This window comes from Pogoniulus pusillus, chromosome 29 (genome assembly GCF_015220805.1).
Source record: "Pogoniulus pusillus isolate bPogPus1 chromosome 29, bPogPus1.pri, whole genome shotgun sequence".
In the NCBI taxonomy this organism is placed as follows: domain Eukaryota; kingdom Metazoa; phylum Chordata; class Aves; order Piciformes; family Lybiidae; genus Pogoniulus; species Pogoniulus pusillus.
This window is the reverse complement of record NC_087292.1, coordinates 11,449,814-11,475,425: the sequence shown is the minus strand read 5'-3', so window position 1 is coordinate 11,475,425 and position 25,612 is coordinate 11,449,814. Positions and strand designations below refer to the sequence as shown.

The window sequence follows — 25,612 nt, the reverse complement described above, 5'->3', positions numbered from 1 at the left end:
CGGCAGCCCTGGATTGAGCTCCCTGGGTGCTGCCCGCCCATATTTCGGTTTCAAATAGGTTTCTTTATCCCCGATGTTATTTATTTATTTCCTGCCGATGGCGGGTGGCATTAGCTCACCTCTGTGCTACAGGAAGGCTTTGGTTGCACTGCAGGGGCTGTTACCCGATCGCTTCCTCCACCTGGGTTCTCTGGAAAGGACAGAACTGTGCCTCCTTGAGACAAATTCATTATACAGCTTCCCCCCGCCCCCAATCTCTTGATTTTGTTTATCTGTTTAATACGACTTGGAGGGAACCTCGGAGCAGCTTCCACCAGATGCTGTTTAATTTTCTAGCCAAAAGTTACCGCGCAGGAATGCTCCAGGAAAGTGGCATAACTGTAAACTCTTTTAACCCTCTAATTAGGTTAACTGTACAACCGATCCCCAAAAATACTTCTTTGCAGGCTTTATTCCATGTAGCAGTCTGCGGCGCTGCGGTGGAGGGAGCAGCTGGTTTCTGTGTGTGGCGCTCCCAGATTAGGATTATAAAAGGGCTTTTTGGGGGCGGGGGAGCGGAGTCTCGCCCGCTGCCGGGGCTGTAGTGCCAGTATGCCGGGCGGCCTTAAGCAGCCAGACGTCTGCGGCAGTGGTCTCTAATCGCTTCGGCTGGGTGAAGGAGGTCAGGGGTGATTGTCGTGGCGGAAGAGTCTGTAAATAACTAATTATTTGGCGCAGGGAGCGAGGCGGTGTGCCTGCCTCCCTGCTGCCTTCCCCGCTCGCTCACTTGCCACGGGCACCTCGGTCCCCGCTCGCTCACTTGCCACGGGCAGCTCGGCTCCTGCTGACTGGGTCGGTGTGACCCGCCAGCTCCTGCCTCTTCTGGACAACGGCACAGAGGCCTTAAACCTGTGCCAGGGTTGCTTCACGCCCCGCAGGGACTTCCCCCAGAGGGTCTGAGTGCCAGGCTGCCAATCCTGCCTCCGCAGGCACCTAGGCATCCCTGTGAGAGGATGACCTCAGGCATGCGGTGCGAGGTCAGGTCCCTCTCTGGGCTGAGTGGCTGTCAGCAAAGGCTTCACTCATGCGGTAGTGTTAGATGAAGCCTTTGGGAGTTGAAGAGCTGTTCTTGCACCTCCCTGAGGAGGTGAAGCCGTTCCCCTGGCCTGGCAGGAGCACTGTGACATTGGCGCCAGAGCATTATGCCCAGCCAGCAGTGGACTGGGGCGAGCAAGCCATGAGAGTGGGTTTCTGTCCAGGCAAGGACTTCTAGGTTTTCACATTCTTTGGTTTAACAACAAACCAAGTGCAGATGGCTCAACCAGGAATCACATCTCCTTTCCACGTGAAACAGCTTTTTTGGCAAATACATTTCTTTCCTGACACCGTGTCAGCTTCTTTCCTGACAGTGTGTCAGTGGCAAGTTAGGGTTTCTTCCAGGGAAGAGTGGCTTAGTAACCATGTACTTGTTTTTTCCCCCTGTAGTTTTCCTTCAGGCGATAGGGACACAGTGGGAAGCCAGAGCTGCTACCTGTGTTTCAGCAAGCTAGAGAGTGGTTGCATGGAGTGTGTTCAGTTTGTGGTATCTCCATTTGACTGCAGCCAGGACAGGGAGTTCCCCGTGTCTGGCTCTGGCCAGACATGTCTGCAAGAAGTGCTGCTTTTTGCCGAGACCAGCATCCCAGGGTACAATCTAGGAGGATGAAGCATGGATGACTTTTATTTGGGGTGGCCTAAGAAATGTCTTTCTATGCCTGTGGATGTCCCCAGAGGCTCTCACAGTCTGCTGTTCCAGGTCTGTGGGTGCCACCTCTCATATGCAGGGCAGTAGGGACAGTCTTAATTCCCTGAGGCTGGAGAGCACAGAGGTCTTAAAATTATAGTTTATTTTGTGCTCCCAGGTGGTGATTATAATCTTAGTGTTGAATGGGAGAATGAAAAGACATGGAGAAGGAAATGGAGGGAAAATAGTCAAACTTTGTGTTTTTTTTTCTTCTGGGTGAGCACCTGGACCACGTTGTGCTGCACAGTGGGACTGGCACACACAGCACCGTAGGTGATGCTGTGTAATTGGAGGTGTTCATATGTAATGCAGAGTAGAAATGACATGGCTAGCTCTTCCTTTTTGGTCAGTATCAGGGTGTATTCAGAGAAGGGTGTTTGGCATAGTTTGTCTCGTTACCTTCTGCCGTGAAGGCATACTCAACCCCCTGAATAAGCCTCTGGTTTGCCTTTGTTTTATTTAGTAGTATGTTTTCAGATTCTAGGTATGAGAGTATTGTCGCTGAAGGAGTGTGTGGGAAATAGCAACCATATTCTTTTCCTTAAAGCCAGGAATTCCTAATGTAGGGTCTGGGATCACCTCTAGATTTTAGCGATACCGAATTAGCTGAACTACTTCTGATTCCTTTGCGACTGGAGGGAAGAGCACCTACAAATGTATGTTCTTTCATTTGCTGCTGCTCACCAAGTACAGTAAAATTTTTAGAGCTCCCAGGCTGAGAGTTGGTGGCTAGCTAAACCCAGTTTTAGAATGAATTTGTGAACCCAAATTATAAGTGGATAGACATGAGGAGACCTTTCCAAGGGAAGTACCGAAATAGTGGTGTCACTAATAGACAGTAATTACAATCCAGCTTCTTTCCTGAGTAACTCATTGCACAGTCATGTCTGTTGGTCTTGTTTCAGGTAATAGCAACCATCAGAATTTGGTAGCCCTAATTAAGCTAAAAAAAAAGGTCATTTGTTTGAAAGGGTGTTTCATGTAAGAACTGGCCACTGGTGTGCTTCCTGGAAGGAAATCCTGTGTGTGGTGTATGGTTTGTCTTATCAGATCTCTCAGGTTAGTTCCCTGATACGTGGTGCATCTGTTGTTGGCTTTTCTCATCAAAGTAATAAAGCCTGGCTGGAATGCTCATGAGGAGAGAGGTACAAGAGCCACTTTGCTGCAAGTATGTGGAAACTTGGTTGACACCATGAGCACACGGCCAGACGTCCGTAAAGCAAGGGAATCATTAACGTCCATGGGGATGTTTTGTGCAGTGTTCTTCCTGTCTGTGTGGCTAAATTGCTGGGTGATTATTTTACAATTATTTTGAGTGGCTGAAGGTAGGTCACTTGGGCAGATCCCAGGTGAGGAAACACATCAGAGACCTGCCCTGGCTGTGAGTAGCATGGCCCCAGAGAGGAACAGGGAGGATTTTGGTACAGGGCCTCTTTCAGTGAAAGCAAGATCTGACCCATCCATCTCTCAGACCTGATTATCAGGGCTGCTTCCTTGGTGCTTTAGATGTAGTCATGGTCATGGAGCTCCTTGAGGAGCAATGAAGAAGCACAGGGTGTAGTGGAGTGGTGTGACAGCAACACTAGCATTTGCACGGGAACAGCTACCTAAGCTGTTGGCACTTTGGTGCCTGCAAGATGGGACCACACACGTCTGCACCTCTGCGAGCTGATGAGTTTTCAATACCTGAACCAGGGTACTGTCTGTGTGTGCAAACAGACATGAACACACTTCTGAAAGCTGTTTAACAGAGTCAGTAAAACAAGAAAGTAGCTCAAAATGAAGTGGTTAATGAAGTTGTTAGTAACCAGAGAAAGGAATCGTGGAGCTTGGGATTTTTGTTTGTGGTTTGTTGTTTTGGTTTGGTTTTAATTATTGCATTTTTTTAAAAAGCAGATACATTTCAGCTGTAGGAGTTTATCATCCAAATCAGAGGATTTGGGGAGCTATTGAGAGTAAAGAGAGCTTTGATGATTTGGCAAGGAATACAGCTTCTAAGGCAGCACTTTGATCTGCATTTTAAATGCTTCTTTGTAACGACAGTTTCACAATTTCTTTCCTCATTTTAAGTCAGTTTTGCTGAGGTATGTTTTGAGAGAAAATAGTAACAGCACACATTATTCTTGTTGGCTTCAGAGCCAGCTAGAACTTGTAGTTCATCCCAGATCTTTTGGCTACTATGGTAAATTTATGATTACACCAAAAGGGAAATTAGAGATGTTAAATATTATCAAAGCTTTGCAAATCTTTTGAAATATCTCCAGTGTGAAACCTAAACTTGCATTAGCATTTTTGCTGCAGTATGTTGTGCAGTATTTTTCTAAGCATCCACCTAATATTGCGGGTTCCAGCTTTAGCTTTTTCTTTTGTCTTCTAAAGGACACCTTGCTGTTTAGCACATGCATCCTTTTAGTCTAAAGATCTTGATTCTGGTGGCTCAAGCTTTCTAAAGATAACCTGGTGCTGCTTTAGTGGTGCTATTGGGAGCGTTTTCTTCCCCTTCTATCTACAGAGCATCCTCAGATGAAGTCTCATTGGATGGAGGAGGTGGCTGTCACCTAGGTTTTCTTATACAAGAGAGCTTGCTGCGTGAATGTAGATGGGTAGAGTAGGAAAGAGGATAGGAACTGGGAATGTTTATTAAGGCTTTTGTTTAAATCTTGCATAGAATCTTTCCTTCCCATAGCCTGTTTGGGATAGCATTTATACTTCTCTTGTCAAATGAGCAGCCTTAAGGGTGAGGACAAGTAAGTTTTCCCAGTTTGATTGAGAGCTGCATGGTAGCTCTTCTGATGCTGTTTTTGACTTTGCCTGAGCCATGACTCCAAGTTCTACCAGGCTGTCAGCTGTCTGCTTGTGGACCAAGTTTGGATGGTGTATAGAAGACCACAGGTTTCATTTGCAAGCCAAATTACCTATGAAGTTGGGTCTTCAATTACATGTAAAAGTAGAATTCCTGGAAGGCCTCAGACAAGTAGCATTGTGTATGCATTTATTTAACTTATGTTCTTTTCCAAGTTGTCAGTGGCTTTGTTCAGGTGGACACTCTCCTTGTCATTCAGTACATCTGTGGTGCAAGATGCAGACTTGGAGCATGTGAAGCTGTGTGGCTGTGACACTCAGAGGTGCTACAAGCTGTGAGTTCACTGGTGTGTATTGCAGGCTCAAGTCAGCACCAAGTTCACCACCACCTTTAGATTTTTTAACTTTTTTTAAGCTTAACACTACACTTTCTCACTATATACAGCAAGGTAGCATCTCTAAGATTGTAATCAGTGCAGTATCTCTTTTTTTCTCCAAGTACTCAGACTTCCAGTTTCTCATTGATGGATGACCAGGTGTATGCTCTATCTAGAAGAGGGTGCGTTTTTCAGATGTGGTGTGTGTTAGTGTTGTCACAGGCTGTGGTGTTGCATAAATATACCTTACAAATCATTTGAAATGTGCCTCGTAAGTTGTCTGTGTTCGTGGATTTCAAGGGGTTCATTCGTTTGTGTTTGGTGTATTCAGTTTCACACACATCTTTAATAAAATGCCTCTGCCTGGCTAATTTTTCACGTTCAAAAATGTGCATGTAGAAAGGCAAATGCCTTTGCACATGGCAGTTCTCTGGTCGTTCATGAGACCCTGCTTGTGCCTGCAGTGCTGAGGAGTTGTGCCTGTGACAGTCTGCTTGCTTGAGATTTGTGCACTATAGCAGGAGTGCAGTAGGATTCCCCACATCTGCAAACTTGGCTCAAGCAACCCAACAAAGCAGAATTTAGCCACGGAGAATGAAAGATGGCTAACCCTCAGGCTTGGAATGTACTGATACTTGCACAAAAATCAGTGCTACTTTTCAAGAATATAGGCAGGACATGGTTTGGTGATTTTTGTTCCATCTCTTGATTCTGTCCAATATGTAAAGTAGCTGATTTGTTACTCTAAACCTCTACAAATGATTGTCAGTAATAATTCTGTAAAACTATGAATCAACTCTGCATGACTTTGTGCAAATAGACTGAGTAATTTCTTTGTTCTTTTCTTCTTACTTTGTAATTGGAGTCTGTAAAAGCCCAAAGGTTTGGTCTTGTGGAAAGCATGATTCATTTATTGGTGTCTGTGCCGACTAGTTATCTTTCAGTAATTCCAGAGTGCTGCTACAAGCCAAGAGTGATTCATACATGGCTAAGTGCACAAACAAATGGGGTCATGGCCATCTGCAGAAACTTTTCTAATCTATTTATGGTATCGGAGAAAGAAGTGGGTGTATTAAGGATGATGGAATAGGTGTCAATTACATTAGTGAATGTAACTGGTTAAGTAACGCTAACCATTACTCAAAACCACATCTGCTCATTGCCGAAGATCACGACACTATGTCCTGTTTAAGTGTTAGCATAGGTCTGATAGGAGAGATGCCTCCTAAGGAGCTCACCATCATAACTGCTATGGTAGGCTCTTTTACCTTCCTTAGATTTAGCTGTTAACTTTCTAGTCTTTCTAGTAACCAGGTCTGCTCTTTGCTGTTGCTGACCTCAGTCATTACATGCTTTATACGCAGAATTTGACCTAATAGTTAATTAACGTGCCATTGACGATCAGAGGCAGGGTTTCTCATTTGCACACCAGACAGAATGGTTGTGTAACATCTTAGTAGAGACGGTGCTGGCCAGGTGAGTCAGTTTTCCTTCCAAATGCATCTTGAACACTTCTCAGAGAGAAGACCTGCATCTTACAAGGTAGCCTTCCCCTACTTGCATCCATTTCACTAACTGTGAGAATTAACTCCGATGACACACCAGCTCTGCCGTAGCCATGTCAGTTAATTTTGTTCAAGCTTTAGTCTTTAACTTTGGGGGAGGCGGTTCCTCCTGCTCTGCTGGCAAGCCCTGGAGCCAGACCCCGTGTCTGGGGCTTAGGTGCCCGAGTTGATCGTGAGAAGGATGGAGTTTGAAACTAGCAACAGAAAATAGCAGGAGCAAGAAGCGCCTCTGAGGTGTATGAATGAGGCAGCTGGTGGGCTTGCCCTGGACCACTTACTGCCAGTGCCTATCTGCTTGTCAGTCTTGCATGCACCTGAGTAACAAGTGTCCAGCCAGATTTTGTACTTGCAGAGCACACGGTGGACTCAGAGTGCTTCAGAAACGTCCCATGTCTGCAGTATGGATGAGTGTTACTGTGGAGGCACAATTGGACCAGTGCCGTGAGGTTTGGAAGCGGCTGCCTGAGCCCTGGGGACTCCTGTGGTCACTGTGGCTCGGGTGTGTTTGATTTCAAAGGACTTGACTGGTGCACGGGGCTCATGGACTCAGATTTCTGTAAATTGAATTTAAGCATCAATGCTGGCCAAAAATATGGAAGGATTTGGCAACGTGTTGTTGTTGTTGTCCTTTTACTGACGTTTGGAACACCGTGACCATTTCTGCTGCACCTTTGCTGCATGTGCTCTCACGAAGGGAGATGGGGCCCTGGCTGACACACCACGTATGCTGTGGAGAGGGAAGTGACCCAGACTTTTGCCCAGAGGACTGATGAGCCTCTCCTGATGTCTGAACAGCTTTCTTCTTCTGCCCTTGCTTTATTTAAGTCAACAGATTGTGTAAGCCACATGCTAGATTTACCTGCAGGGCAAGTGGGAAGGAAGCAGTGCCATTTGGATGCATTCCCAAAAGACGTCTAACCACTGAGTGTTAAGACTAACATTTCCAAGCCTGAGTCTCTAAACTGTCCTCCCGAATCTGCTTGTTGCCTGCTCCATCCACGTGCCATGCACCCGTGGCTTCAGCTGCTGAGGAATCCCAGGGAAGCTGCTTGCTGCAGCTGCTTGCTGGTGGATCTGCTGTGAGCTGGGAAATTCTCCCTCTTAGTGATTTCTGTTTAATATCATGATTAATATTATTATTTCTTAAAAATCTAAAGGTACTCCCCAAAGCAAAGCTGTGCTGCAGCCTCCTGCACCTACCCATGCTGTGTTTCCTTTGGTGCTGAGGGCACAGGCTGGCTGCTAGAGTCACAGGGATGAAACTCACAGCTTGGCAGCTTAAGTGACCCAGAAATGGGCTTGGTGCATGCTCAAAACCAGGCTGGATTTCCATGTGCTCTTTAAAAGTATCAGTGCAATGATGCCTGACTCCTTAAGAGTCAGAAAACATCAGTGCCCTCCAGACTGACATGGGCTGCAAAGGCATCACTGAAGGCAGATGTCTTGGCTGCTTTCCTAGAAGAGCAGATCTTGCTCTTTTGGTGGTGTTTTTTCATTCTTTCCACCATTATCACACCTTACCAAGAGTGGTCTCTCAGCTTCAGTAACTTAGAGGACCATACAGAGGTTAGGCTTTTTGGCACTGAGCTCTGGAAGTACCCTTGCCCATTAGGTGCTGCTTTTAGGACATTAGGGAACACTGTGATTTATGGACACTTGCTTCATACCATTCATAGTGAAAATTGTCTTAAATTGCAATAACTTCCCATATAACAAACACAAATGTCACTTTTACTTGTTGCACTTAAATTACTGCAGAGGGACCTTGCTTGAATTGGAAGATGGAGAGCTCATTGTTCCCCTGTCCAGCATGTGCAGATGCTCATATGAGGTGTGTAGCACTTAATGGTGCTGATCACCGATGTGTAACATGAGGAGTGTTTTCTGTTTCTCCGATGTGACTTTCATAGCAGTCCATACAAATGGTTTCTTTTTCAGCTGTTGCTGTGAGTGCTGATGATGATTGTCCATCCGGCTGTGTGCCAGAGGTGGGCTTAAGAATAGAGAGAAGGAGCAGAGGTCTCCGATGGGGGTCCTGCATGCTCTGAGCAAGGCACAGAGCAAACTATCAGGTTACAAACATATTCTGCCTTACTGATAGCTTTTAATCCTCATCAGTCTCATGGGTTTTCTTGATAAATACTTCTCAGCGTCACTGACTTGCCATCCAGGCCTGAATTGTAAGGAGCTATAAATGTAATGGACAGCCTCAACCTAATAGATTCACTATGAGCTTTTTATTAGTGCAGCTATTTTTTTTTTTTTGGGAGAGGGGAAAAAGAAAAAAGATGACTGCATTTAATTAAGCTCAGAAAGTAGCTCTTTCAAATGCGAGGGAAGCATGCCTGAGTGGGCTCAGTTCAGCTAATGTGGTTATGCAGGCAGGGAAGGGTCCGTCCTGCTGTGCAGCAGCAGAGTTCTGGCTGGTCTCGAGTGGGTTAACAGCTGCCTGCTGATGATCGGTTTTTTTCTCTTTTGACCTGACCGTGAGGTTTTGCTGCTCTTCAGACCACAAGTGCACTCCAGTCACAGCAGGCTCACGGGTCTGGAGATGCTTTTCATCCTCTCCTGTTCTTTCTGTTTGCTCAGGAAGAGATCATGCTGTATCTTGCAGCCATGTGTCTTCCTTGGTTACGCATCTAGAGATTTGCAGACCCACGTTAAGCATCTATTAAATTAAGCAAAATAGCCTTTAGAACGCTACATTTCAAGTGGAAGAATTGCTTTATGTAACATAGGGGTATGTGAGGGGACCTAAATACAAGCTTAAATTGGCTGTTACGAAAATAGGTATAATTGGTTTTTTGCACAGTGATTTTACAGCTTCTGAGTTTAATGTCCTGATGAAATCCTGCATCCAGTCCATGCGTGGCTAAAGAGATGGGGGCTGAGGAGCCACAGTAATAAGACTTGTTCTAGTAACAGCCTTGCCCTCATTTGCAACATTGGACATAGCTGTCATTTGCTGAGGCTCTGCTTTTGAAAGGTGACTGGGCAGCAGCTTCCTCTCCCCCGTTTGCCCTTTGGTCTCTCCCTGCAGCGCACGCTGTCAGGGATGGGCAGGGGAAGAGGCAGCTCTTACTATGGTTGTAACTACTTGCAGATGAAAAATGCAGAACTCTTGCAGCTGTGCCCTCCTAACTGTGCACATTCCAAGAGCTGCAGCTTTGTTTTCCATCCTGATCAATGCAGTTAGTTTAAGTCGTTGAGTAACTTAGTAGCTGGAGGCAATTCTTTGGGTTTGGCATGAGAGTGACTGCTCTGCTTCCCGCCTTGGGAAGGCTGGAGGGGCTTCCAAGGCTTCCCCGGTTGAGGCTGGAGCCAGGTGATGCTGTAGGCTGTCACCCAGCCGTTCTGGGATTGGGAGGCTGAGGAAGCGGCGTATGTCACATTCTGACCTTGCATCCTCATATTAATCCAGATAGCCTTTCCTGTTTCTATATTTAGAGCCTTTCCATTCTTCAGTCTGGAGAGACCGACTCTCTTGGGTAAAGATTGACCCATCCTCCTTTGCAAAGCTGCTCCTCAAGTAGCTTTTCTCTATAGAAAGCAAGGCTCCTCTAAATCTTGTTGGCAGGAATTAAAATAAAAGTATTTGGTATATCTTCAACCAGTTAGGACTTGGAGCTGGTTTTCTTTCTAGCTCACTAAGTGTTTTGCAAGAATGTAAAAAACTCTGTTGGCTTCCTAAGAGTGTCTTAACCAACACTTGGGATGAAAGCTTGGCACTGTGAGGCAGGGCAGAAAAAGCTGAGATAGGCTTTGGTGCTTCTTTGAAACTATCCTTTTTAGTTGTCCAAACAGCATTTCACAGAAAATCTCTGCTCTCTTCTCCATCTTCTTCCAGCATTATAATTCTATATAATCACTTTTCTTTCTCAAAAAGAATAGGGTGTGATTTTTAATTTTTTGTTCAGAAGGATTCCAGATGTTGCTGGGATACACATTTTTTTGCCTCTGTTTAATGTTTAGTGGCTTTCAGTAAACAGGCTGTGAGAGGTGGGGCTGATGTTTTTATTCCAGGACTAATCATCTACAATAAACTCCATCTGCCCATGGGGGAGAGTGTCTTGAGTGTGACCTGGTGCAGTTAGGAACTTTCCTGGCTGTCTTTCCTTGCAGGAAGGCAGTGAAGGCTGAGGGTGGCCCAAATACTTCTTCAGGGTCTTCATTCTTTGTCCTTTGGGGTATTCATTCTCCCCTTCTTACCTTGCTGTTGAGTGAGAAACACTACATGGGGGTCCAGTTTCCTGCTAGGACTCATTGTTTTTTGGAGCAGCTCTGATCTCCAGGCAGTGCTGGGTGAGGACTGCCACGTCTTATGTGGGGCATCCAGTTTAGCTGGACTTTGCTGGCTGTGGTGCTGACAAACCAAGCCTTTTTGGTGCTGGTATTGCAGCCTGGCAAAGAACATCGTTGTGCTCTGCACCACAGTGTGAGGCTAGATCCAGGAGCTGGGCTCTGAGGATGGGCAATCCTCATGTCTGCTCCTCCTTGCAGTGCATGCAGTGCTTCTACCTACTTTTGAAGCCTTCTTGCTAACTAAACCAAAACTCATTTTCCAGCATGTGTTGTGCACAGGCGTCATGAAACAAACGCGACAGCTCCAGTCCCTGTTTCGTGTTTTCACCTGTTTAGACTAAGTACATCTTTGTTTTCTTGGCAGCCTATTTGGTTGCACAAACAGTGTAAGACAAAACCACTAGCAGGTGCTGGTCCAGCCAGTATAATTACTGGTTCCTTGCTGCCACTGCTGGTAGGCAGACAGCGTGAGCCACCCTTCACATGGAGTCGTCTGGCAGGACTGAGGCTGCAGAAGGGCTCCGGGCACTGATCCACAGGGAATATGCACCGGCTGTTCAGCCACTCCTGTATCTCTTCCCTGCTGCTGATTGTGGAGGAAGGGAGGAGAGCTGTGTGTGGATCTGGTCAGACTTAAAGCAAATTCTCAATTTGCATTTGTAAAGTTGGCAAAATGAACAGCTAAGCGGAAGGGCCGAGTGTGAGCATGTGAGAGCCAGGGGAGAAGCTGCATCCCACAATCCCACCCAACTTCAGAGGGTTCAGGCTCACTTCTCCCACACATCCCAGGCCATTGCCAAAATATCTTGGGTGACACATCCTGTGCTGGAGCAGTGTGCCTGTGTGTGCGCAGGACGTTGTGCCGTGCCTGGGCTGGGCAGGGGCCCGACACTGGCAGGGCACTGCCTGTGCTGTGGGGCAGGACTTGGGGGAGAGCTGCTGCTTTCTACCCTCCTGGAAATTTAAATGGGGAACAACTGATCCTGAGCAGCTGCAGGCATGGAGGCTATTTTTCTCAACCTCTGACTTTCCTTTAGACTCCCACACTCGTTGGACCTCCCAAGCCTTTTTATCCTCCAGTTTTCCTCAGGCTCTACTTTTCCTTTGGCCTCTTATTGCTTTTTTGCCTCAGCTTTTTGCAAGGCTTCTACTTTGTCTGTTTCAGTCTCATACACCCGTTTTGGCCTCCTGCTCCTTTTTTCAGCCTCCACTTTCAGCCTTCTACCCTTGTCGGGGCTCTGTGCAGTGAGCTGTGTGCAGAAGAGCAAGGAGGAGGTCACAGCCTGTTGCCACACTGACGCTGGCTCAGCAGAATTCCTTTCTTTTCTTCCCATCACAGTCCGTGTTGCTGCCACTTCCAGCGGGACCCTGGTGGGACAGGCGTGCGGAGGCTCTCAGCTGCCCATGTGAATGAGGATGATGCTGCATGCTTGCATGGTCACTTTTGAATGCCTCCTGCACACAAAGCATTGATTTTCCACGTCTGAGCTTGCTCGTCCAAATCAGCCTGACTTTAAAATCAGTGAGCTGACTCCAAGCCTGCGGATCCCAAGCTATTTAGCTGTTGCAGTAATTTAGAATCATGGAGTCATAGAACTGTTTAGGTTGGAAAAGACCTTTAAAATTTACTCCAGTGATTAACCCAGAACAGCCAAGTCCACCACTAAAGTATGTACCTAAGCACCACACCTGCACATCTTCTAAACAGCTATGGGGATGGGCACTCCACCACTTCTCTGGGCAGCCTGTTCCACGGATTGACCTTTTTAGGAAAGAAGTTTCTTCTAATAACCAACCTAAACCTCCCCTGGCACTACTTGAGGCTGTTTTCTTGTCCTGTCGCTTTTGAGAGAACAGACCAACCCAAACTTCTCTATAACCTTCTTTTGTGGTTGTAGAGCGTGAGGAGGTCTTCTCTCAGCTTTCTTCAGCCTAAACAGCCCCGGTTTCTGGGTTACTCAACTGCTCCTCCTAGGACTCATTGTACAGTCTCTTCGCCGGCTTCATCGCCCTTCTATGGACACACTCCAGCAAGTCTTTGACCCCTAATCGTTTCCTGGGGTGAAATAATTGCTTATCTCTGTCCTATCAGGTGCATGGAAAGTAACTATTTAAAGCTTTGTTTGGGAGGAACGATGTGTTAATAGAAGCCATTGAACCTCCCTGCTCCACTGGCGGCTGGGGCGTTGGGAGCGGAGGGAGGAGCAGCGGTGCGAGTGCGGGAGGTGCGGCAGCCTTGGCTTGGTGTGACCGCTGGCCAGGAGCCTTCCTGCTCTCGGGTTAAAGGCCACTTTGATGGGCCAGGAGGGCTCCTTTTGGCACCAGACTGTTACAGGTGCTAATTAGCACCAATTAACCGTTATCGGTGAGAGACAGTTCTGATTTCCTCCGGGAAATCCTCTGTGGTTCTGCAGCCTGCCTGCCCAGTTGGCCGCGGATGCAGCCTGTGGAGCGCTGGCGTTGTGCTGGTGAGGTCAGAGGGATCTGGGTCCCATCGGTTTTGCAGATAGTGAAGCACTGCTCACGGGTGGATCAAACAGACGTCACCAGTTGTCTTTATTCCAAACCTTGTTGTGCTGTTCCTCACTTGAAAATACATCTGCTGGGCATTGCATCTGGGGCTCTGGGACAAGATTTGACTCTGAGTCTTCTCCTTCAGCTCCCTACACCTTCTGTCCCCTGCGCTGGGGATGGGGTATGGGGAAATCCTGAGCTTTTATCAAGGGTCAGCTACATGTGCTTGCAAAGAAGACAGTACATCACAAGTAGGCCAATGGCACCTTGAAGTGCACAGTGCTGCCCAGGGCCATGGACAGCAGTCTGGCACCATTGGATGTGTTGGCGAGGTCTCTGGGGTTCCAAAAACTTTATGAGCCTTCCTAAGGCTTTGGCATGTTGTTGAGCAAGTTGGCCGTGAGTGCTGGAGGAGAGCAGTCCTGAGGAAGACAGTGCAGTGGCATGGGACCTCATGCCACAACTTCTGGTGTGGGAAAAGCATATGGGGTCACTACTGGGAGTGGTGAGACCCAGCTTGTATGGCATTTGGTTCTCCTGGCTGCTGTGGAGGTGGTAGGCTTGGGTGCAGGTAGCAACCATGGTTGGCTTCAGGGGGAGCTTTTAAAGAGTGAGTCCCCAAGAGGGGAGCTGGGGTGTGTTGGAGGTGACTCCCATCACTGACGGATGCTTTCTGTTTTTCTTTCAAATGTCCCCAGGCACTGAATGTTTAGGTCGCACCTTTCCAGGTAAATTGGGTAAGTGAAGTATTTCAAGAGTTGCCAAGATCTAATTATGAAGGCTGATTGCATGATTGCAGCTGCTGTACTATAAACACCCCAGTTACATGCTTGACAGAATGTTGCACTGCCCTGAGAGCAGCGGGTACCTGTTGTTTGGGGTACAGGGAGGGGGATGCAACAGTGTCTTCAGAGGCTGATTGTGCAAACTTGGGGTTCTTTTGTCTATCAGTAGCTGTCTGCACTTTGGTAATCCTGAATGGGCGTTTGTTCTTCTGCTGTTCAACGTAGAAACATCTTCAAAAGCTGGATGTACTCTTCCATTTGCTCTTACTCTGGCAAACTAAAGAGCAGCATTACACAGAGGGAAAAACATTCGCTGTATTTTGTGAAAGTAGTTTGACAACCTGAATCTTTTTAAGTCATGGCATGTTGGACTTCTGTTAAGTGTGGCAGCAGGTGCCTGTGTTCAGGGCAGACAAAAGCAGGCATTGGGAACCCTGTTGAACCAGGCTTGTTGGTTTTGAGCTGAATCTGTTTGCAAAAGGGCATTTTCTCATTCGAAAAAACATTGTAGCATTTGTGGGTCACCCTCTGTTTAGAATTGAGTTTATGAGAGTCCCTCAAAAGGAAAGCTACCTTTGCTGAAATGTGATGTTCCGAGCCTGCTGGGGAATAACCAGTATGAAGTGGTGAATAAATGATTTTCATAAACAGCAAATCAATTATTTTAGAGCCTAGGAAGTGAGTAGGGCTTATGACCTTGGCTGTAACCATGCTTATATCTTTAACTTGCTTACAATATCTATAAATCACTCATTAGGCTTTTATCAAGCATGTATTAGTAAAAGTCAGAATCTAAAATAACAAAAAAGGAGAAGTATTTCAGTTAGTTTATTTTGAGCCTGATGGCACAGGAAAATAGTTCTTGCTTGTAAAATAAAGCTTTAAGATATCACCAGACCCCCTCAGCAGTGTTGCTGCTGCTGTCCATACCAGGCAGGGGCCACAGGAGCCCAAGGCCATGAACAGCCGGAGCTCCTGGGGCAGACAGCCCTGGTGCTGAGATGCTGCAGTCTGTAGGGAAACTGTCCTGCAGCAGTTAGTGATTTTGTTATGTTATTTCGTGTTAACACTTTGGGTGGCAGATCTCAGCAGCTAAGCCCCAGCGTCTCGCTGCTCCAGGCAGCGTAGCTCAGACAGTTTGTACTCCAGCAAAAGATGTTTGCTGTTTTCTTGACGTGTGAGTGAGGAAAGCACGTGAGCAGGGATGTGTTCTTGATGTGCTGCTCTTCCTGCCTTCCCTGGTCTTCCTCGTCCCATCTTGTGTGTATGTTTGTGCCTTGTGAGGGAGGCAAAGATGCAAGTGCAAAGACAGGGTTTTCTAAGAAAATTAAATACCTTTTTGTTGTTGTTGCTGTAGAACTGTTTCCTGCAGTCTCCAGTTGCTTGCTCCTGTACTCTTTGGGAATTTACTAAACAGATAGCATTTGGAGTGTGGTGATCTTGCTGCTAGTTTAATTTGTGCACCCAGCAAGGAGCTGTGTTGGCGGACTACAGTGCATGTCTGCAAAGTCTCCCTGGGCCTCTGAAAGCTGCAACCTGCCAGACACGGCTGCCTCTGTTGGATGGCTTTTTGTCTCGCCTTTGTTGTCTGGGTCCTTGTCTTCAGCTCCAGCGTGGCTGTTCCACCACCCACTTCCTCCTGGAGTGCCCTGGTGCTGTCCATAGAGCTGGGACCCCAGAGATGCCCTCGTCCATCACCATGCTGCCTGGGCTAAAGCCCTGCACACAATGGGTGAAAACACAAACCCTGGGCAGGAAGCACTACTCAAGACCCGCTCAAGGAAAGTATAGCTTTTGTTGGGGTTTGGGGGGGTTTAAACTGTTCCAGCATCATCCTGGTAACTCCTTGATGTCTCTGCTGTGGATGCCAGACTCTGGAATTTCTGTAGATGACTTGTGGACCGCTTGCCTGCTGAGTGGGGATCAGTTGGGCTGAGCTGCAGCCTCTACCCAGAGTTGTGTGCTGGGACATGGTCAGGTGCTGCTGTCTTCCCCACAGGGAGCAAAAAGAGGTGCTGCAATTTCTACTGGCTTTTGTATCAGCTCTCAGAGAGTGACTGGGAATGGATATGTAAGGTGAACAGGAGATGCTCTCTTCAAGGAGGGCGTCCAGTTTAGGAGAGGTTTAGTCTGTGAGCTCTTTCAAATCAAAGGGCAGGGTCTCCACAAAACAATATTCACACAGCAAAATACGTAACTTGCATAAAAAGTGTGGTCTACAGATAAGAGGTTTGGGCAAATTGTGTCGCAGTGGACAGACAGACCTCCCGTGTTCCAGAAGCTGGGTAATGCTCTGTATTAGCTGCAGCCCTGCCCTGTGAAAATGCCCATATGCACTGTTCTTTATTACTGTGGGTTTGAGGATTTTGTTATATTAGTCTAAATGGGCTTGTTTCCATAGCTGCACTCTACTGATACAATCCCCGTGTAGGATCTCTGCCTCCCTGTGCATACATGCCAAAAATAGATCACACACAGTTGTTAGAAGATGAGCTGCTGCCATGGCAGGTGCCTAGCTACAAGGAAGTTTGGCCAGGACCTTGCTGAGACTGCAGGTATGTGGCACGTGGCATCTCACCTTGGTGCCATCAAACAGTGTCCTGCTGAACTCCAAGCTCTGCCGGCAGTAGTGGTGCCTGGGTAGCCTTAGGGACCTGAAGGAGTTGATGCAGGAGAGATGGTGTTTTGGAAATGGGGTAGGAAGTGATGGAGGCAGGGGGAAAAGAAAGTTCCTATCCCTCACCAAGTTTTCAGGTAGACTGATGTGGATGTAGTAGACTGTGGTGGTGATGGATTGGCATCAGGTGGTTACCAGGGTAATAATACTCCTCTCTTGCTCTGAATTCAGTTTATTCACCATCACCATTCACCACTCATCAGAAGGGAATGGACTTTTAATGGTTATATAAACTGTCTCAGCTAGTGGGGCTGGTTTTGCTTGGCTCAGGTGTAACTCTGAGAGTCCAGCTGTAGGGTGGTAGAAGGTTCGAGTGTTTCCAGCCAGCTGGTGGAGGTGGCTGTTGGTTGCAGGTCTTGTGTGAGTTTTGCCCAGGATGGTAGTGCACCAGTGCCACCACCTCTGTGCATGAAACCCTCTGGTTTCACCATCTCTCTGGCTGGGTTGAAGCATGTCATCTGGCAGAAAACTCGGTTTCTGAGAGGCAGTTAACTTTCCTTTGGAAGGATGAGACTAATGATTTTTGTTTTGCCAAAGTCCTGATCTGCGAGGCAGCTTGTTTCACTGTGAGACCAGCGCTCTTCTCTGCAGGGAGTGCCTGGGGCAGGCTCTGCTCCCACTGTCTGGTGGCATGGCCAAGGCGCAGCTAAGGGCACAGCCGGGGCGTGGGAGTACCCTGGGAAAAACCTTGTTCCAAGGGTCAGCTGTCCTGGAATGCTTCCCCATGCTGCTCTGCCAGGGATGTCCTTAAACCCCTTCTGCTCTCTCCCCTTTAATGCATCTTTTTAAGTACTGGGTAAGAGTGTTTTCTTTCTGGCAGAGATGAAGGAGGGCTTTTAATAGGTCTTTCATTTTCTCTTCGTGCAGTTCCCTGGCAGTAAGCTGCTGTTAGCTGCAGTATTTATTTAGGGTATTTGTAGTTTTATGTGTGGGCACCTACAGCAGTGAGAAGCCAGGGGACTTTATCAGGGTCACACAAGAAATTTATGGTAGCGATGGGTCTTGATTTTTGGGTTTGGTGGAGGGAGACCATCTTGGTTTGTCCCCTTTTAGCTGCAACAGACAGAACAAAAAATAAAGGCTTTGTGAAAGGATCATAGTTTTTTGCTCTCTGCTGTTGGGGATCTGCACAGAGCTGGAGTTACAGGGTGGTTGGATTTGGGCGTGAGAGGATGGTTTGTGTGACGTTACCTGAAGGTAGAGGGAAGCTCCAGACCAGTCAGACTGGAAATCTGATAATCACTTTTATCTCCACTCAATCTAGCTGCACTGGGAGCTGGGAGTTACGCTGAAAGCTGCTGCCAGACCCTGTGCGGGCGAGAAGGGTGGGCTTGTGCGTGGCCCTGTTCCCTCCCTCCCTCCCTCAGCACCCCGGTGTGTTTTGGGGGCGATGCTGTTGGTCGCTGCAGCTGGGGTTTGCATCACTGCTCCCGTCCCGCAGCGTCTGTGTGCCTGCCTTGTCTGAGGCAGCCCCTGTGTGCTGGCAGCACAATACTTGCCTTCACTCCCCGTCAGACTGGAGGTCTAGACATTCTCCCTGCCTTTTGTTGTCAGGGTCACAGGTTAGGGAGCGTTCCCAGCTCCCTTTCCCTCCGCTGGTCAGGAATCCTTCCCAGAACTGGATGCTGCGCTCAGGACTGCAGCGGGGGACCCTTCTGGAGGGAGTCACCCTGCTACCCAAACATACTGAGATTTAAAATTACTGTGGCAGTTCCCAAAAAGAAATGTGCTTTTGAAATGCAGCCGGGATCACCCCCACTCCAGTTCTTGGAGGCACAGATGCTCAGCTGACACAAGCTAAATAGAAGCCTTTTAGCCCTTGCCAGTAAGTCTGGAGCAGACTGCCAGAAAGCATCGAGGACCAAGATACAAAATGAAGTTGGGCCTGAGCAAAGTACTTAAAAATGAAGGATGGAACTGATGTGCTCTGTCTCCTGATTTTTAGTACTATGTGCTTCAGTCTTGAGGTTTTGTAAAGGTTTTCAGCAGATAGAAAGCAAGTAAGTCCCCTAGCAACAAAGGGAAGGTTTTTTCCCCTTAGTGCAGACCTGTTTGAGATGAAGCATTTGGGATTCCCCCTCACCACCGCTTTAAACCAAAGATGAGTTCTTCTGAAGGAGACTTTTTAAATGGCTTTTAGACATATTATCACAGTATCACCAAGGTTGGAAGAGACCTCATAGATCATCAAGTCCAACCCTTCACCACAGAGCTCAAGGCTAGACCATGGCACCAAGTGCCACGTCCAATCCTGCCTTGAACAGCTCCAGGGACGGCGACTCCACCACCTCCCCAGGCAGCCCATTCCAGTGCCCAATGACTCTCTCAGTGAAGAACTTTCTCCTCACCTCGAGCCTAAATTTCCCCTGGCGCAGCCTGAGGCTGCGTCCTCTCGTTCTGGTGCTGGCCACCTGAGAGAAGAGAGCAACCTCCTCCTGGCCACAACCACCCCTCAGGTAGTTGTAGACAGCAATAAGGTCACCCCTGAGCCTCCTCTTCTCCAGGCTAAACAATCCCAGCTCCCTCAGCCTCTCCTTGTAGGGCTTGTGCTCAAGGCCTCTCCCCAGCCTCGTCGCCCTTCTCTGGACACACTCAAGCATCTCAATGTCCCTCCTAAACTGGAGGGCCCAGAACTGAACACAGTACTCAAGGTGTGGTCTAATGAGTGCAGAGTACAGGGCCAGAATGACCTCCCTGCTCCTGCTGACAACACCATTCCTGATGCAAGCCAGGATGGCACTTGAACCCTTGATGTGCATCTGCTTTTACCTCCCTCTCCAGGTCACCTTGGCTGGCTGACTGCTCTGTCAGAGCCTCAGGGTGCCTTGTGCTGCAATTCAGGAGAGCAGCCCCTTGCCAGGGAGGTGAGGAGAAGGTGGGAATGGTTTAGGAAGTTGATAGCGATTTCCACCCCAACCCCCCACGCCATCCCCCCTTTCCTGGCAAGAAGGCATTAAAAAAGGCAAGTCGATAATTTTTATTATTGAATTAAAATCTATTAAATAATAACAGTGAGCCAAAACCTGAAATTGCTCTTGGTGAAGTGCATTGCTTCTGGATCTGGCTCGCTTCTTCGTTTTGTGCGTATGTGCATGTGTATTATGTGTGAAGAATGAGTCTATGAAGCTCAAATAGAGGTTTTAAATAGAAATAACACTGGCAGCTCTTTCTCTGTGAATCCAAGGCTGTTATGTGTCTGGCTCTCACCAACATGAATTGCAGAGGAAGTTCATGTAAACTCCATGGCTGATTTGACAGCTGCACAGCCGTGGCGGGTACAAAGCCTGGATGCTGTTGAGCAGCAGTGATGACTTTTTTTTTTCCCCTGTGTCTGGTGATTTACCTCTTTGCAGAGAGCAAGGAGTGACCAAAGGGGCCTGCTGCCCAGCTGCATCAGCTGCTGGGCATTGGCCTGCTGGGGTTTGATGCTTCTTTGGCCTTACTCAGGGGTAGTGATTCTGGAGTCACCAAAAGCTATGACAGCACAACACGTGGGGTGTTTGCAGCTGAGCGTTCGTCAGGGACCTTGTTTTATTCTTGCGTTAAAACCTACAAGTTAGGGTCACATCAAGCCTTGAACTGGTTTTATTGATGATCTTGGTCTTGGATAATTCCATTCTTGACAAGTCATTGACTTGTGCTACCTGGGGAACACGGGCCACCCTGCTGGTGGTGGTGGGGAGCATGTCAGCTGGGCAGTGACAGCCTCTTGCTTCTCTCCAGGGACAGCAGGACTTATGTGGAGCTCTGTTCCATGCATTTGTGGAGGGGTTGTGCTGCAGACCCGGGTGGGTCAGGTGGTGCCAGGCCCCTCCAGCATCATGTCGGCAGCCTGCACTTTTTACCTCTGCAGAAGTCCTAGTGCAGCATGGGGAGCAGAGTGCACCTGTGGCACTGTGACCAATTTGGAGCTAATTGCTCTATAAACCCGCAATCTACCAAATGATGCAGCTTGTATAGGGTGTGGGGGGAGGTAATGTTAAGTTAAACTCTCCATAAAGGAAGAAAAGTATCTAGCCCCATTCCTTACTGCTCACTTTAGTACTTTCTTCCAGATAACCTACACATCTGTGTCAGTGCAATTAAAGCAGAAGCTCTGTCTAATGAACAGTTGTAGCCCTTGGGCTATTGCGGAATGAACAGTGAAGCTGGAAACAGTCTTATTAAAATAATAATTAAGAAACAAGGGTGGGGAGACAGAGGGAGGTGTGAATGAGGGGGGGTGGGGTGGGATGCTATACAGTGAGGAGCAGATACTACACTCAGCCTGGTTTTGAACTCTCAGGGATAATTCCCTACCATGTCTTCCCCTATAGAAGTGGCTGTGCAGTGTGGTCAGACCCAGTACCCCTCCCTTGCCAGAGGCATCTTTTTATGCCATGTCATAACACAAAAGTCTTTAAAAGCCTGTCTGATGTTGGGCTGCTGCAGGTAGGGTAGCTGTAGGGGCCTTTGCTCCACTGTGGGCAGCGTTATCCATCCTGTTAAGCCAGATCTGCTCTTTTGCATGTCTATTTTTGCGATTTTGGTTCTCCAGGAGCAGATAATGCTCAGGAAGGCAAGGGAGTGTTTCTTGTCTTAGGATGGATTATATCTGGTTCTGTTTTTTTTTTTTTTAGAGAGCTTTTCTTTCACTAAGGAAAGCCAACCGAACCAAACAAACCAAAAAACCCCAGACACAAGAAGCCACCCCATGCTGTGCACACCCATGCGGTTGGCTTTAACTTTTCTTTCTCTCCTGAGGACTGTCCAGACTGAACTGTATCTGTGATGGAGCTAGGCCAGCTTATCTCATGTGCATGCACTTATTCTTTTGCTTTCAAGTAAATTAAAATTAGAAAAAAAAATGCTCTTCAGTGTTAACCCTTGGAGTTATAGTGGTGTCTCTCCACGGGTCATCATTTCCTATCAATACACCAATTGGTACTTGGAGCTGGCATTTCCAAACGTAATAACTCTCCTATTTAGAAATATGCATGTGCTGCAGAAAGCTGGTGGCATCTCAGATTAACAAAATACATTGTGAAAAATCAAATGCCATAAAAAAAAACCCTCAAGAAAACAACCCTGCCAAACAAATCTCACCGGAATGCTACACTGGAATGATTTTTTTTTAGTGGGATTTATATCTACGAGCTATGGGGGTTTTGTGGTTTTGGTGTGGTGTTTTTCTTTTTTTTTCTTTTGAAACGGTTGTGAACCAGAGTGATTACTTAACATTTTCATTTTAACTCCATCTGACAAATCGTTTTAGATGGAGAAAGCAATACTGCATCTTTAAATGGCTACTCTGTCAGCGCATCTTGCAGGGCTTTAAATGCCCTTTGTTATCGCAGTCTAGACAGGACGCAGGCGGAATATTTGATATGTTATAAGGCAAAGATTTGACAAGGTTGAATTAATTTACTGGCTTATTTAAAACTGATTTTCAAAACATTTTTCCTTGCAAACTTGTCTTTCTCCTGTGTTTTTTTTCGAAGTTAGTACAGTATGCTTCAACTGTTTAGACTGGGAGAGGAGACATTAGCTTACTGCAGCCTGCAGTACTTTAATTGCCCTTTTTATGACTGTCTAGACATCATGCAGATGCATGTTTGTGGTGAGAAGACATTTCCCCCTCTGGTTATACGATAGTCTGAAACCTTTACATTGCCTATCTCCTTACCCCCTCTGTCTTGGAATGTGCTTACTCCTCCACCTCTGAAAATCATTTTTTCATCTGTTTGATTTGTTGAAGGACACTTCAGTCCCCATTTTTCTTTCTTTTTTATTTTTTTTTCCAGGCTTCTATGCAAATGCCAAAAGCTTTCGGGGAGGGGACTAAAGGTATGTGGAGCAAATGGCTTTTGGAGCCCGCCGGCAGGGCAGGCTGTAGGACCCGCGGCCGAGAGGTTGGCTCTTTGCAGGTTGTGTCTGTGCCGTGTCCTGCCTGTACCTGCATCTCTGCGAGCGTAGCAGTAGGTGGGTATGGCCATGTGTGCTTGGGTTCCCCATCAGAGCACAGCCTTGGAGGCCAGGTTTAAGAATGAAAGTATCAGCGAGGTTTGAATGGGTTCGGAGTTTTAGTTATGTAAATGGGTGCATTAATTAACCCCGTTGCTATAGCTACTGCTTTATTGTTAAATTCAGTGAAAAGGGGACAGGCAGTGTCCATGGATAATCCTCCCCTCTGCTCTTCCCCCCTTCCTCGTCCTCTGCCCCGGTGCGGGGGCAGCTGCCGCTCCCTTCCCGGCCCCGGCGAGCGGCCCCGGTCGCGGGCAGGTGCCCGCCCAGGCGGCAGGAAGGGCCGGGCTCGAAATCGCTGCCGTCAGGGGATGGGGCAGCCGCGGGGCTCCTCCTCGCCCCCGCGGCCTCTTCCCTCCAGCCGCCCCGAAAACCCATTGTCGGGGCTGACCTCGGGGGTCGGCTCGGCTCCGCCACCCCATGTCATCAATCTGCCATCTGGGGACGGGACGGGGGTGCTGGGGACAATGAGGCGGGCAGGAGGGAGGCAGATGTGCCAGGGGATGGGGGAGGCTGGGCGCCTTCCGCCGGGTGAAGGGTGGCCATGGGAACCCAGCCCTATTCTCCCGTACCCGTCACTGCTGGGCTGTGCATGGGCAGCAGCTTCTCTTTATGCATCCCTAAAAACTCACACATGCAAAACGCTGCAACAAGAACTTGGACCTTCCAGCATATCTGCTGTGGGAGTTAAAACCTTTCTCAGGCTGCAGCTGAGTGGAAGTAAATTTACTACCTTTGATTTTGTCAGATTTGAGGTGGTTTTGCTCACCTCCTCCATTCGCTCTGCTGTGTGTGTATATAAATATAACATTTTATTTCACATCTCTGTGTGAGAGTATGTGCATGCATTCGCTCCCATCTGGTGGTGTTCAGGCCAGCCCAAGAAATGAACTTGAATCTTGGAGCGACCAAGTGCAGTGTGCCTGCCTGGGCTTCTGCAGTGCACTATTATGGCTGTAACTTAACACTGTTCCATGGGAGTGACTTAACTTGTGAAGGGTCGCTCCCGTTGTAAGCAAAAGCTGCGAAATAATAGGGAAGAGAGGAGCCAGAGAAGAGTCCTGCTCAGCCCTAGACGGGGCTGAGGAAATCCGGTCGCAATTCCAGCCCTGCCGTGACCTGTGTGGCTTTGGCCAACTTGCTCAATCTGTGTTTCAACACCCGTCTGCAGGCTGTGTGTTGGGGCAGCCCCCGTGGCACCGCTGCCCGGGGCCCACCAGGGAGCTGCAGCACTGTGGCTTTGAGACAAGGGCATGGTGAGGTCCTGGCACCACTCCCAAATGCCGATGGGCTCCTCAAGGCTTCATCAGCCAGGCAGGGTGATGGGAGCCCTGCTGACTGACACAGGAAAAATGTTGGAGTAACAGAGGGTCCCCAGCCACAGCTCGGGGTGTTCCATGGCTTCATCCCTAAGCCAGGCCCTGGATATGTCTTGATGGGTGTGGTGCTTGTGGCTTGGAGGCATGGGTGTTGCTGCTTGTCCCGGTGTCCCTGCTCAAGCACTGGTCTCACAGGACTTACTTTCTGGGTACTGTTCTAGGGGTGGGTACTGGCACTGGGGCACCTGAGCTGCAGGTACTGCGTCAGGGCCGTAGCTGAGTGTGTTGTGAATTGGCTGATGAATGGTTTTCCCAGAAATAAGTGGAAATGGAAACTTTCTGAACATGATCGGGGTAGAGCGAAGTGAACAGGGAGGAAACTTGAGTCGAGACACCCAGTAAAATATATAGGCAGCACAGCATCCAGCCCAGATAGGCTATGGCCCAGGCTGATGACAGCCTTACACCTCCATCTCTGCACCCATGCATTGTCACCACTGGCTGTTTTGCAGGGGACTGTCCCACACAGAGCAGCACAGCCTGTGCCGTCTCACCATTTTGGTGGCGAGAAAGCTTTGCTGCTGCCTTCCTTTCTGTGTACACAACAAATGCAGTGTACTGGATCCTCGTGACTTGCTGAATTGAAGTTGCCTTGCTTTGGTGGGTCTGGTGACTGATGAAATGCTGCATATTCCTTAGTGTCTCGGCAGCAGCAGGAGGAGGGAGCAGGCCACAGCACTGCTGTCAGCTGTCAGTGGTGTGCCCTGGGTGACGTGGTGCAGGTGGCTGTGGCCGACGGTGAAGCTGCAGGTGCTCGTCGGTGTGAGGCAGCTCCACTGCAGCGGGAGACAGGGCTCAGACAAAGCTGGAGTTGGAAACCCAATCCCTGTAATTGCTGTTAGCTTTTTGGAGAGGTGGCAAAGCCCTCCCTGGATGGAGCACTTGCTCTCCTTGGAGCGTCCGCGACTGGCAATTTGTCTGTTGAAACAGATGTGGGCAGTGACAAACATCTATTTCTATAACTAGAAACAAATTTGGTAATTGCCTCTTTCAACAGGACTTGCTCAAGCAGGAAATGAAATTCCTAAATGGCAGTTAGCAAAAGTATTTATAGCTAAGTTCAAAAACGAGATGTGCTTTCCTTTGTCATGAGTTTCTGCTGGGTGGAAGGAAAAAAAGCCTCGATGGTAGCAAGCCACATATTGATCAGGAGTGTTTCCAGGGTATATGAAAACACTTATTTATTAATGTGTTTATTTTTACTAGCCATAGAAATACCCCTGACAAACAAAACCTCTTGGGCCTTTCAGGGTCAGCTGGCAGGGTTTGATCCACATTGCCTGCTCTGTTTTTGATCTCCTTTTTTTTGGTAGGTGTTTTTTTTTATGTTCCATGCTGCTTATGATTGCAAATGGTAAGCTCTTCTATGGCCCTCTCTGGATGCTTGTGTTGAAGGGGGTGGTGACATTCTGCTTTTGGCCCTGCCCCAGACATTGTCCAGGCCTG

At 48.0% G+C, this 25,612-nt stretch overlaps 1 protein-coding gene across 4 annotated transcripts in view; it reads left to right on the top strand.

Annotated features, from left to right (window-relative positions):
- The window catches only part of PMEPA1 (prostate transmembrane protein, androgen induced 1), a 51,960-nt gene that overhangs the window by 2,539 nt on the left and 23,809 nt on the right, over nt 1-25,612 (top strand). For 2 of the 4 annotated variants that reach the window (XM_064168046.1, XM_064168045.1), the window contains exon 2: nt 14,021-14,059. The exons of 1 other annotated variant lie outside the window; for it this stretch is intronic. In XM_064168046.1, the coding sequence (XP_064024116.1) occupies nt 14,021-14,059 (39 nt within the window). Of the gene's footprint in view, nt 1-12,980; nt 13,144-14,020; nt 14,060-25,612 lie in introns of those variants that run through there. One more of the 4 variants, XM_064168048.1, reaches the window with a different exon arrangement.